The sequence below is a fragment of the Trachurus japonicus genome, chromosome 13 (assembly GCF_045865225.1).
Source record: "Trachurus japonicus isolate A0001 chromosome 13, Traja_1.0".
NCBI lineage: Eukaryota > Metazoa > Chordata > Actinopteri > Carangiformes > Carangidae > Trachurus > Trachurus japonicus.
In genome coordinates, this window is record NC_140919.1 from 19,880,276 (window position 1) to 19,892,985 (window position 12,710).

Consider the following 12,710-nt stretch of genomic DNA (forward strand, 5'->3'; position numbering starts at 1 on the left):
CATCCCAGTTCTGGAAATACATTGATGTACAATTAGCGAACAATAAAATAATGAAACATATGCTAACTGATGTCTTTGTCTTGCTTTGTGCGCAGATGCTTTTCCTAATATCTGTTAAACACACTCTGACATTTTCGAGTTTGTCACAAGTTGTTCTGGAGCTTTTGATCACTTAACATGATCTTCCTTGTCACACAGAGACACTCAGTTGTCACAGAATTACAGATGCTTAAAGTTACATTTTCATTGAGTCTTTTAAGGACTTTGTGTATTTTCCAAAATGTAAAGTAATTCAATACAACCTATGCATGGGTATATCCAAAATTTAAACTGAAACACATCTAGACTAATCTTTTACATTTTAGTCCACTACATTGATTTAATTTCTGTAGTTACTTTTAGTTGATACACACAATATAATAACCTATTATACCATGATGAATTACTTATTTTTTATACATTAAAAGGGCCCTCGCACTGTAGGTGCTGCAGGTGATCAGACCTTCTCAGGTTGGAGTGCTACTTGGACTTACTTGAGTTAATCATGTCATAATAATAATACATTATAAGTTGAGCCCCTGCAGTCTTTTAATTTTACTGCATTAAAAATGATTGTGTGCCAGAAGAGTAAGTTTATTAAGTATGACTTCCGGGATAGTGAGTATTAGTCTATCATTATACTTTCAATTTATAATATTCATTTTACTTACTCAAGCGTAATTTTAAATACAGGATTTTTACTTAGCCTATTACAATATTTTTTACTTTGTTCTGTTGACTTTTAATACTTCATCAGCCTTGTCTTCATCGCTGTTGAGACTGCTATAGACCCTGTAAACAGGAATTTACTAAGAAATCTTATTAGAAAGTCTATGTCAATATAACTTAGTAACAGTGTGCGAAATACAGGGGGGCTGCATCGGGTCCAGGCTTCAACATCTGCGGACCGGACCGGGTCTATGAGAACTCTGGCACAAACGAAGAAGCAGCTTAGAAACTTTGTAAACGGGCGATCGTTAGCTATGAGTATTTTCTTTCATTCACAAAAACTTGCAGAAAATAGAAATAGACCCCGCTTCTAAATGAGACCGGCTTTTGACGGGTATTTCGCACACTGCTTAATAACATTTATTTCTTGGAGAGGCACTAAATGTTCCTTTTAGTAAAAATCTCCACAGGAGCTTACTAACCTTTAGTGAAAAAAGAATCCACTTAAAAGAAAAAACATTTGTTTTATTTACAAGTTGTTTTTTTCCAACAGTGGCCCATAAAATTATATTCTCTAATCTATATACAGTCCAAAGAGATGCTGGTGCATTGTAGATTTTTTCTTTTACTAGCACAGTTGCCTATAGCTGGAGATGACCTGCTCCAGTGATGTGAAGCTGTCTAGGAAGTTTTCCTCTGTGATCCCAAATTTAATGTACTGATGGATGTAGGCCCTGTAACGGGAAAAAAACAACAGGAAAAGAGGATTAATATAACATTTAATTCAAAAAGAAAACAACTGAGAACTAATCACCAGCTGCGCTCCCTCCATATAACCATTCCTTTAAAGGTGTACAGAAAAGAAAACTGAATTTGAGCCCACTCTGGATCATAAAATTAATGTGATAACTCATCTTTCAGACGATGTAGGCCAAACTTTGTGCAAAATTCTATTTTTGAGTAAATCCGGGATGAAAGTGTGTATATTTTTTTTCGCATTGGATAATGCAGGCGCACGGATTATACGTCAGCCTGTACACGATTCATCAGCCACTGATATTGGATCCGTCATCCGTCATTCAAACGTCTGAGACACGCACACACACACGGAGCTCGGGCTCGCCCCAAGCTTTGAATATCCCGCCCGCTCGATAACGACCAATCAAATTCGTTTTCCTTACTCGGGTAAACTCGTGCGGCAACTCGTGACAACTCGGCGCGACAAACAGGACAAACGGCCATTTCTGTACACCTTTAAATAAGTTTCAAATTTCAAGAGCAAATCCACCTTTTCCTCAAAGTGCTATTGAAGCATTTCTCTGACTCACTTGGAGGCAAACATGTTCCAGGCTTTTCCCACCATGTTGTCCAGAGGTCTGAGCAGAGCCTGACTGTTACTGACCAGTGTAGCAGATTTTTCATACTTATTAAAAGGCACTGGGGATTTCCACACGTTGAAAGCCTCTTTTGTTGAGAGCCAGGAGGTGTACAGGCCTGCGTCCTCAAAGCCACCTGTCAATTAATACATAATAAGTGACATCTCTTGTGACACAATCTGAAGGGTTAAAAAACACATAATTTCGACATGTTTTAAGCAGTTCTCTGACCAGTCTCTGCGCTGTACACATCTTTCCCCCTCAGTATGAGCAGGTTGGCCAGAGACGTGTTAAAGCCGCCTCCCGTGAGACTCCTGGTCCGCTCGGGTCCCGCAGGTGGACGCACCTGCCAGTCGATACCTGAAATAGGACAAACAAAGACAGATGCTCACATGTGGGGTTTGGCAGGTGAGAAGAAATCCAATCCACTTCCAAGATGTGAAGGGTATTAATAAGTCATAAATAGAAGACAGCTTGAAAAAAAAAAAAAAAACGTACCTTCCTCCATCTTACTATTGGAAATGAGCATCTGTCGCAAGTGTTTGAGCAGCCCTGGCCAGCTGAATGTGCTGTAGGCGATGGAGGAACTGGGCATCTGGGGGATCGTGCACACACTGAGCAGCTTGTACTCTGGGTGGCAGGCAAGGGAGCTCACCAACTCACCTGAGAGACAGAAAACATGGAAGGATAATGGCAACAAATGGGTTTATCCACACAGTACAGGCCATGTGACAATGTGTGACTGAGTGTTTGACCTGTTAGAAAGTGATGAATTACCTTGAGTAAAATGTTCCCTTGTGCAGTTAATTTACCTCAAGGAGAAGAGTGTTAACTCATCAACTGTATTTCAGTGACAAACTGTTATATATGGCCTGTCTGACCTTTTAGGGTCAGTACCAATATTTGAGAATTAAAGGGATAGTTCAACATTTTGGCAAATTGGCCCATTGTCATAATCCCTATAGTTTTAGAAGTGGGTTTGTTACCTTTATTTGTCAGTGCAAGCTATTTTTAGAACGCCGGAGCAGAGCCACGAGCTGCTCAGAGCTACGCTACGGAGGCTCATGGGATTTCTTGGTTTCCCTCATCAAACTCATCAAATACACAATCCAACAACTCCAAAACGCTCTGGTGGACAAGTTGTGACCTGCACATTCACCACGCTATGAGATAATAACGGAACGTTACGAGACAGATTTGTTTTAGAGGCAAATGCAGAGACTGCTTGCCGAAAAACTGCTCCTGACAGGAACACGCATCAGCAGTTTTGAATGAATTTACCTCTAAAACAGCTCTGTCTTGTAATGTTCTGTTATTATCTCATAGCATGGTGAATGTGCAGGTCACAAGTTTTTGGATTGTGTATTTGATTAGTTTGATGAGGGAAACCAAGAAATCCCATTAGCCTCCGTAGCGTAGCTCTGAGCAGTTATAGCTTGCACCGACAATTAAAGGTAACAAACCTACTGCTAAGACTATAGCGAATATGGCAATGGGCCAATTTGCCAAAATGTTGAACTATCCCTTTAAAAAAATTTGATGATGGTATGGTGACAACAATTTTCACATAAATATCTAACATACCCAAACATTCATGTTAGATATTGCAGCAGTTTATGGTTGTTGTTTTTTTTTTTAACAATTATGGTGGACTTTTGCAGTTGGAAAACAAACTGGATCTCACAAGTGTGTGAAGAAAGGTAGGAAACACCTATTGCAAGAAGTTGTGTACAGACTACACCCTCCTACAGCCTCCTAATCCACTCCTATTCCAGGAAATCCGGGCTCTGCGGGAACCTGTTTTGTGTGTGTGTGTGTGGCCTCCCTCACCCAGGGGGTTTCTGCTGTAGACTCCATGCGAGTCAGCGGTGAGCGCAGGCTGCAGCACACTGCCCAGCTGGTGAGCGATGACCCTGTTGACGTCGCTGAAGGAGATGTGTTTGATGTTGAGCAGCTGACTGCAGATCCTGTGCACCGTGTCGTTCTCGTGCACCAGGATGGCGTCCGACAGCGGGTACAGGTGGGCCAGCGTCAGCACCGAGTTGTAGTTCTGGACGATCACCTGAACACAAAGTGAAGGAGAAACATAAGCAGCAAAGTCTTTTATTTTAAATCATCTTAAATCTCTGCTGGCATTCAGTTCTGTTACCTCCCCTGTCCCGTACGGCCAGGTGAGGTGGTTGAGGATGAAGGATTTCGGGTAGACGTCTCGGAGACACTGAGTAACGTAGGTACCGACCCCTGACCCCGTCCCCCCCGCCACGCTCATCATGGCCATGAGGCCAGCCAGTCTGTCGCAGCGCTCCACCTCTCGTCTCACCAGCTCCTCCACCACCTCTCTGTGCCGAGGACCGTGGACACAAAACCTGAGTGACACAAAAAGCAGGTTATCAGCTGATTCCCCTCCCATTAACATTTATCTCTAAACACAGTTTGATGTTTGTTTTTTTTATGATCTTTGAAATATTAGTTTTTTAGTCTTTTTTTTTTTTTATTTCTAATATCAGACCTGAGCTTTAATGCCTCAGCGAGAGACTTTATCAAGAGGCAAAAAAAACAGAAACATATATAATTCAGTCTAATATTTGAGTGTTTTTTTTTTATTTAACAGAATGAAAATAAAAAATATTGTACTAATCAAAATGTGTTGTTTGAAACTGTGCTCACCCATTGGCCCAGTTATTTCCAGAGCCCTGCTTCTGGCTGAAGTGTGACATGTCTCCGTACCTCCACCTGCCTGAGGTTGCTGCCTTGGTCAAACTCTGGTTTATGACTTTAGGCTCCATGTCTATCAGCACTGCTCTGGCCACAAGATCTGGTGAACACAGAAATGTCCTTTCAAGAAGTATGAATCATTTTCTATGTGGTATTTTTTGTCATAGTTTTAAAAAAAAAAGGGGGTTATTTTTGACACAATGTCATTTTTTGTATTACCCAGACAAATGCAGAAAATTTAACATTTTCCACATATTAAACCGTGCCATGTATATGGTTTACATGTATATATGAATGTTATGATATGAATCTTCTTCACTATATAACACCGTAGGCTCTGTACTCCTAAAATATTTTTCTTACTATATTTTCACTGAAGCACCATCTCTAATGCACTGTTTTGAGCATTTGTTGCAATGTGGTGCGTTCAATGACTGTGTGTAATAGACAGACAGTCGGTTTACAGTCTATGATCCAGACACATGGGAGTTCAGAGGAAGCAACTTTTACCTCCATGTGCAGTCTGGTGGAAGAAGCGCTCGCAGCTCGCAGCGCTGTATGTTTTCCTGTGACCGCCGTGAGCATCGCCGCAGATGACGTCGAGCAGCTCGTGTCCCACCTGGTTACCGCACTGACCCAGCTGAACCGTCACCACGGACATCTTCCTCCAGGAAAACAAAAGATGGAAACAACATTAACATTCAACATTACTCTACAGCGGAGTCGTTAGTTTCATAGTCGGGGCCGACGGTCAGTTATCCACCGGTAAATTCACGCCGTCATTGACAGGTGTCATAACGAGTCACGGAGCTGTTTACACCTTCCTTGTTGTGTTTGAGACAGTTACCGAGCTGCCGCCACAACAGGATGGACCGGAACTTCCGGGAAAAAATCTGACAGTGCTTTCAAAATAAAGGTCATCAAGATACTTTATTAATCCGTAAAGGAAATTGTCGTGTCGTGTCCATAGACTGTAAAAAAAAAAAAAAAAAATAGGTCGTGTCACAGCAGCAGCATTCATACAGACACAAAAGGAAACAGCAACCATTAAATACAGTATGTTATTACAATAATTAAAAACAGATTTAAATAATTAACACTAATTGAGATAAGAACAACTTATTGCACACTATCATTAAAAAATCAATTATTAAAATATCAAAAATTAATCACTGTCTTTCTGTTAGAGGGGTTAACATCTGGAATAATTGTCCTGAAAATATTAAATTATGCTCTAGTCAGCTTTAAAAGACTATAAGAACAACATGATTTCTTGTTACAGTATGGAAAATTAAGTATGATTTTGTACTATTTTGGGTTATGAGCTGTGTACAATTCTGTATTTTGTTGTGATCAGAAATTTAAGTGTAGCTACTGATTAATTTCAAATGTCTGTGACCTGATCCTATTGTATTAATGCGTATATATATTTTTTTTTTTAAGGTAAAAGGGGTAGGGGTATATAAGCTTTGGCTTCAACCTACACCCTTTCGGTTATATAAGCTTGATATAGGCCTACCGAAATAAATACATTCATTCATTCATTCATTCATTCAAAAATATTTTTTGTACCTCTCTGTCTTACATCTCACTGTGTGTGCTTTTTCTAAAAAAATAAAAAAATAAATTAAAAATAAACCTTTAATGCATGGAGTGGGTGACTTTCATTGCTCATGATAGCATTCATTTTTCTGAGCATCCTCACTCCAGCTACCTGCTCAACCCCTTTCCTGAGTTACACCAGTGATGTTACTTGCTTTTTTAATCAGCTTGTTCAATCTGTTCCTGTCAGCTGTAGGAGCACCCTCCCCCCAACACACCACACCAAAAAACACAGCACTGCCATGACAGAGTTAAAAAAGGAGCACAACAGCAGTTTACAAATGTTAAAAGAACATAGCCCTCTCAAAAAGCACAGTCTTTTACTTTTAAATTAAACACTATAATGTATATTTACATTAAAAGGACATTTTGGTATAGGTATTCACATACAATATTCATCAACAGTGTTATTAGGGTTTATCCAGGTGTTTTTGACAGGGACCATGCAGGATGAATAGCCAGTATGGTACTAACACCATTGTAGGACCAGGGGGGCAATAGGATTTTTGCTGGTCTCCATCATTGATTATGAAATTCCATGTTTTGCTTATGAAAATAATAATTGTTTGCAGCTTTACTGTACTCTGCTCCATGTGACAGTAGCCTACTATATTCCACATTCAGCACTTTACTTATCTTTTTCGTATTTCTGTAGTGCCTATCTAGGGTCCTATTTATTCTTCGTTGTATTTTAGATCAGTTTTATTCGCATGACCTAGTGCAACAACTTTTTGTTCTCTGCACACTGCTGTGTATAATTGCATAACAGATGACGATCTAATCTAATCTAATTGAATCTATGATTTAACACAAGGTCCAAGGTTACAGGAAGGAACATGAAGGACATGTTATACTGTAGTTCAAACTGTACACTGTTAGCCTTTTTCCTGCTGTTTTACAGTAACATACTGGCAGCACCGTTGCCTGCTTATTATTGTAAACGACTGTTACAGTAGTTACTGTAAACGGCTAATACAGTATGAAGCAGGCAACGGTGCTGCCAGTATGTTACTGTAAATGAAAACTACAGTATAAAGCAGGCAACGGTGCTGCCAGTATGTTACTGTAAATGAAAACTACAGTATAAAGCAGGCAACGGTGCTGCCAATATGTTACTGTAAACAAAAACTACAGTATGAAGCAGGCAACGGTGCTGCCAATATGTTACTGTAAACAAAAACTACAGTATGAAGCAGGCAACGGTGCTGCCAATATGTTACTGTAAACAAAAACTACAGTATGAAGCAGGCAACGGTGCTGCCAGTAAATTATCCTTACTGTTATACCGTTTTACAGTAAGAAATGTATTACTGAAAATATTGATGTATATTATTGAACTGCAGTGGCCTGTAGATTACTGTAAGATAAAAAATATTTACAGTGATATGCAGTAAATTCAAATTCTTTATTTAAAAACATACACACAAAAAACAGTACAAATTTTGCAATACATAAACTTTTTTAAAAAATCAAAACAGTATCAAATTCAAGTATGAAATTCATAGTTTCGCTAACAACAGTTGTAGTATTTCAGTACAATTAATTCAATACAACAATACAATTCATACAATATGAAAGTACAAAGTGCTTACAAATGTTTGAAACATAAACACTTTTCAAAGAGTTAAAGACTGAATCAAATTTTATGCCATGTACTAACTTAAAGGGACAATTAGGAGTTTTGGAAAGCAAAGTGTTTTCCGACTACATTTCCCATGAGCTTACGCGCACACAGTGAAATTCTTGGACCGGCACAAGATGGAAAAAAGCGAAAACATTTGCTAAGAATGTTTTCATTGATCAAGAATAAAATTCGGAGGTTCAAAGACGATCAGATACCGTCGTAGTTTCGACCATAAACGGTGATTCGACAGCGTTATTCCCATGACCCGCCGGGCAGTGTTTGCGAAACCGAAAGTAGGAAATGCTGGGCGAGCCGACCACTAAATAATATCAAAATTACTATAAAGACAAAACAACATATTTATTGAAAATTGACCCATTAACGAGTGGTAACGTAGATTCATCCACATTAATATGAGACTCCTCGTTGTCCCTTTAAAAAAATTCCCAGGAAAGGTTGAACAATACCTCTAACGATGGGGCAAGGGGCCAGGGGAGGCCACAGACCACAGAGCTTCGTTTGGTGATGGGTGTGTCGATCAGTGGGATGTTGGAAGGACTTCAGTGGAGAGTATCTCTCTGAAGTAAATGAAGGAGATAGTTAGATGGAGAAGATGTGTTTAAAGATCACCTGCCAAGGGCTGGTAAAGTACACTACACTGAACACACAAATGCCACACTATCCAGACCTTAAAGGGACAACGAGGAGTTTCTATTCGGTTATAAAAAAGTCTCACGTTAATGTGGATGAATCTCCGCTACCCACACTTGTTAATGGGTCCATTTTCGATAAATATATCATTCTGTCTCTATGGTTATTTTGTTATTATTAGTGGTGGTGGAAATGCTGGGCGAACCGACCAGCGTTTCCCTCGTGGCGAGTCATGAGAATAACGCCACCGAATCGCCGTTTATGGTCGGAACTACGGTGGTATGTGAACCTCTTTGAACCTCTGACTTTAAATCTTGATGAATGAAAACATGAGTCCGTCTTGTGCCGGTCAAAGAAATGTACGGTGCGCGCGGAGGCTCATAAATGTAGTGTGAAAACACTTCGCTTTTCCAAAACTCCTCCTTGTCCCTTTAATTTGTGTAAGATTTTATCTGGTTTGATTTAGACAGACATCTTTCCTCTGTTAACAAGGCCACATCACTGTATAGATGAAATTTGTTCTTTACAACCACAAATTTCAGAATGTGTGAGATGGTTGAAAGTTTTCCTACCTATGAAATGTATTTATAGGTAGCCATTTCAGGCTAACTAACATCATTCAGAGTAACGTCATGCTAAGCAATTGTTAAAGCAGATAACAGCGGCACGGCCGTTTCGGCTAATGCTGTGTTCAAGGCAGGCTTTTGATACCGTAAGTTACAGCTTCAAGTCACAACTACGACTTGGTAGCGTTCCAGGTAACCCGTAGCTCGTGTTTTTACCGTCCTGTTGTCTGTGAAAGTTCCCTATAACGGCCACTCGTAACTTCCGACCCGTGAACTCGTACCAGATCGAACTGGTATGACTTCACAGGAAGGAAAAACACAAAGTACGAGTTTCCTTGAACGCACCATGAGTTAGCAGCCCCGCCCTTGTCAGGCATCAATTGGTCCTCGTGCTACGTCACCACATTCACGCGCATCCCTTGGCTGCACACACAGCCCTTCATGCCGTTCTCTCCCCTCATTGGATAACACTTGTATCCCACAAGGAAAATTTTCTCCTCGGGTTACAGCAGAGCAGAGTGACGGAGAGACTCGTGTTTAGGCTGAAATACTTCATGTAAGTGATTGCTGACGGAAAATAGGACTATTTAGGACTTATATTAACAAAAACATTCCACTGATATCTGCTTTAATTCAGGTCAAGTTTAATCAAGATGTTTAATTTGTACAATACAACTTACCAGAATCTGACACTCTGGTTAGACAGCCCAGTGCCAGAGGCCCCTGGCCAGTCTAAAGGTTCCTCTCTCCTGTCTGGATTTTTCTGGAGCCTGGTATTCACCTGCTTCTCTGGAAGGTCACTTCCTGCCTCCTGATGCTACAACCAACACAAACAAACAGACACACACATTAAGCACATACACAATTGGTTGCGCCACTTATCAATAGCATTTCCAATTTATACTTTTCCTTACATAAAAACTTACAAATCTCTGGTTAGACAGCCCAGCACTGGAGTTGCATGGCCAGCCTCAAGGTTCCTCTCTCTTGCCTGGACTCTCTTGGAGCCTGGTACACACACCCCCTTCCTTGGAATGTTGCTTCCTAATGCTACAAACAACAAATTAAATAGATGTATAAAGCAATGTATAGATTCAGCTGCACCACTTAATTTATATTCACAAACTATCATACAAAAATTCGATCACTTTCCCATATCTTTATATTTTTTCAAAAAAAAAAAAAAAACTTTCAATACTTTGATACTTTTGCCACAAATTCTGTCAAACTTTTAAGAATTTCAAAGACCTAAGGGAACCCTGGGAGTGTAGTGATCTTTTAGCTTTTAGGTGCTTTGTCCCACCTAATCCAAACTACGGTAGCCTACATTACTAGAAAATACACAAACTGTTGTTTACTGTAAATTATCTATAACAACTGTTATCAACAACGGTACCTTACTTGAAAAATGTATTAGTGTAGTTAGCTGTAAATAATCCAGTAGGTAACCATTTTTGCTTTGTGGGCCCATGATGCATTGTATAAGAGACCAGTATCATACCGTATTTTTGAAATTATACAGTTTTGTACTGTTTTCAATGTTTCTAAGATTTATACTGGGCATTTTAGTTGAAAGTCAAGGCTTTCACAATGGTATTGAATCAAATTAATATTACAGACGCACACACAAGATTATAAATCATAATCTTCTCGACAAGAAACGTGACTGGGTTGGCTGCCTTGGCTCCTCTCTGAACAGAGTGAGTGCAAGGGACGACAATAGCAAGCAGGCTAAGGCTATCCTAGCATGCTATAAAGCTAGGACATTAGGGACAAAAATTAAAAAAAATATTTTAACGGACTCAAGTCTGCAGGACTCACACAGGAGGGCTTGGGTGTTACACCGAGCAGCATACAGCAGTTTGGCCGCATTCAAATGATCATATTGTATGAACATTTATCACCAGAGAGCACATAGCCTAACTAGCTACTTAACCTTACCTCCTGCCATCAAACACAGGCACGCACGCACTCACACACGCACGCACATAGACCCAGGCGAATTAATAATGTTTTGGTGAAATTCATAAGTGGTGTCTATCTAGATATTAATCTTCTACATGACTTTAACAGTTACATAATGTTAGCTAACCTTGGTCGGTAAGTAGCTATGTGTTTGTGACTGTCTGAACATCTCAGGCTAATAACATCATTCAGAGTAATGTTAGCATTATGCTAAGCAAAGGCTAAATCAGGTCAGGTTTAATCAAGACGTTTAATTTCTACATTTAAACTTACCGCAACGGTGTAGCCTCTCTCCACCAAGGTTGATGAATGAACTTTACTTGTCCACCGTCTTCTTCGCTTCTTCGTCCTCTTCTTTTGTTTAACGTAACTGGCAACTGGTGAATGGCTTTTAGATGCATTCCCGCCTAATCCAAACTACAGTACCTTACTAGAAAATACAAAAGTGTAGTTTACTGTAAGTAATCTAGTAAATAACTGTTTTTGTTTTGTGGACCCATGCTACAACAGTATACTACTGCATTTTTGAAATTATACAGTAATATACTCTAGTTTATAATAAAACTCCCATGATGCAATGCATGTTACAGTTTTATACTGTTCAATGTTTTTAAGTTATTTTACTGGACATTTTAAAGTAATTAACTGTAGGTTTTACAGCAAAGGCTAACAGCAACACGTCTGATCAATCAAATTTTATATAGACCCAAATGACAGAGTAAATATAGGCCCACTTAGCCACCACTTAACCCTAGTCAAGACGTAAAGTAGCCTAATGATTTCCTCTGAAATGTGTCTTGTGTATAGCAAAGTATCTAAAAGCTGGTGTTATGTTTAATGAATAATAATCTCTGCTGAACACAGTGGGTGGGTGTGAGCCGTTGCTGCTGATGTCAAAATAAAAGCCCCTGATCTCACTGCCCCTAAACTTTTTGGACATAACATTGACTTTCATAATTAATTAAGGAATTAATAGGTTAATCAATTTCTCCATGTATTGATCAGTTGTTTTTTCTATGAAATGACTTCTTTTTTTTTAATAGAGAAAAACACTCAAAACATTTTCCTGCACCCAAGCTGGTGTTTTCAGATGGTAGATAAAGATATTAAAGTGAGAAAACATTGATAAAGATTTTTTTTATATACCTAATTCAAACTGTTGTACTTCAGTAACACATTTGATCAATCAAATTCTTATAGACCCAAATGGCAGAGTAAATATAGACCGATCATCCATGATATAGACCCACTTAGCCACTTAACCTAGTCAAGTCCTAACATAAGTAAGTTATGCTTTCCTCTGAAATGTGTCTTGCATATAACAAAGTATCTAAAAACTGTTATTATGTTTCATGATGAGTAGGCTAATAATCTCTGCTGAACACAGTGTTTCGATGTGAGCTTTTTTATACAGTCTATGGGTGTGAGCTGTTGCTGTCAAAATAAAAGCCCCTGAACTCGCCGCCCCTTGTGTCCAGAGCGTCGCAGTCAGTGCGCATGCTC

At 39.4% G+C, this 12,710-nt stretch overlaps 1 protein-coding gene across 1 annotated transcript; it reads right to left on the reverse strand.

The window, feature by feature from the left end:
• Positions 1-1,214: 1,214 nt before the first annotated feature.
• tubd1 (tubulin, delta 1) lies at positions 1,215-5,679 on the reverse strand. The gene is made up of 8 exons (XM_085795295.1): positions 5,310-5,679; positions 4,752-4,899; positions 4,234-4,450; positions 3,915-4,146; positions 2,583-2,747; positions 2,316-2,444; positions 2,037-2,220; positions 1,215-1,442 (listed from the first exon to the last, which is right to left on the reverse strand). Exons 1-8 carry the CDS (start codon positions 5,458-5,460, stop codon positions 1,337-1,339), a joined length of 1,332 nt encoding a protein of 443 aa, XP_085651421.1. The 5' UTR covers positions 5,461-5,679; the 3' UTR covers positions 1,215-1,336.
• Between the last annotated feature and the right edge of the window lie 7,031 nt (positions 5,680-12,710).

Coding starts and splice junctions, on each gene's coding strand:
- tubd1 (XM_085795295.1), bottom strand. CDS start 5,460: ATGTCCGTGGTGACGGTTCAGCTGGGTCAGTGCGGTAACCAGGTGGGA. Junction 4,147..4,233: donor GGCCGTACGGGACAGGGGAG/GTAACAGAACTG, acceptor CTTTGTGTTCAG/GTGATCGTCCAGAACTACAA. Junction 1,443..2,036: donor TGGAACATGTTTGCCTCCAA/GTGAGTCAGAGA, acceptor TTCCCGTTACAG/GGCCTACATCCATCAGTACA.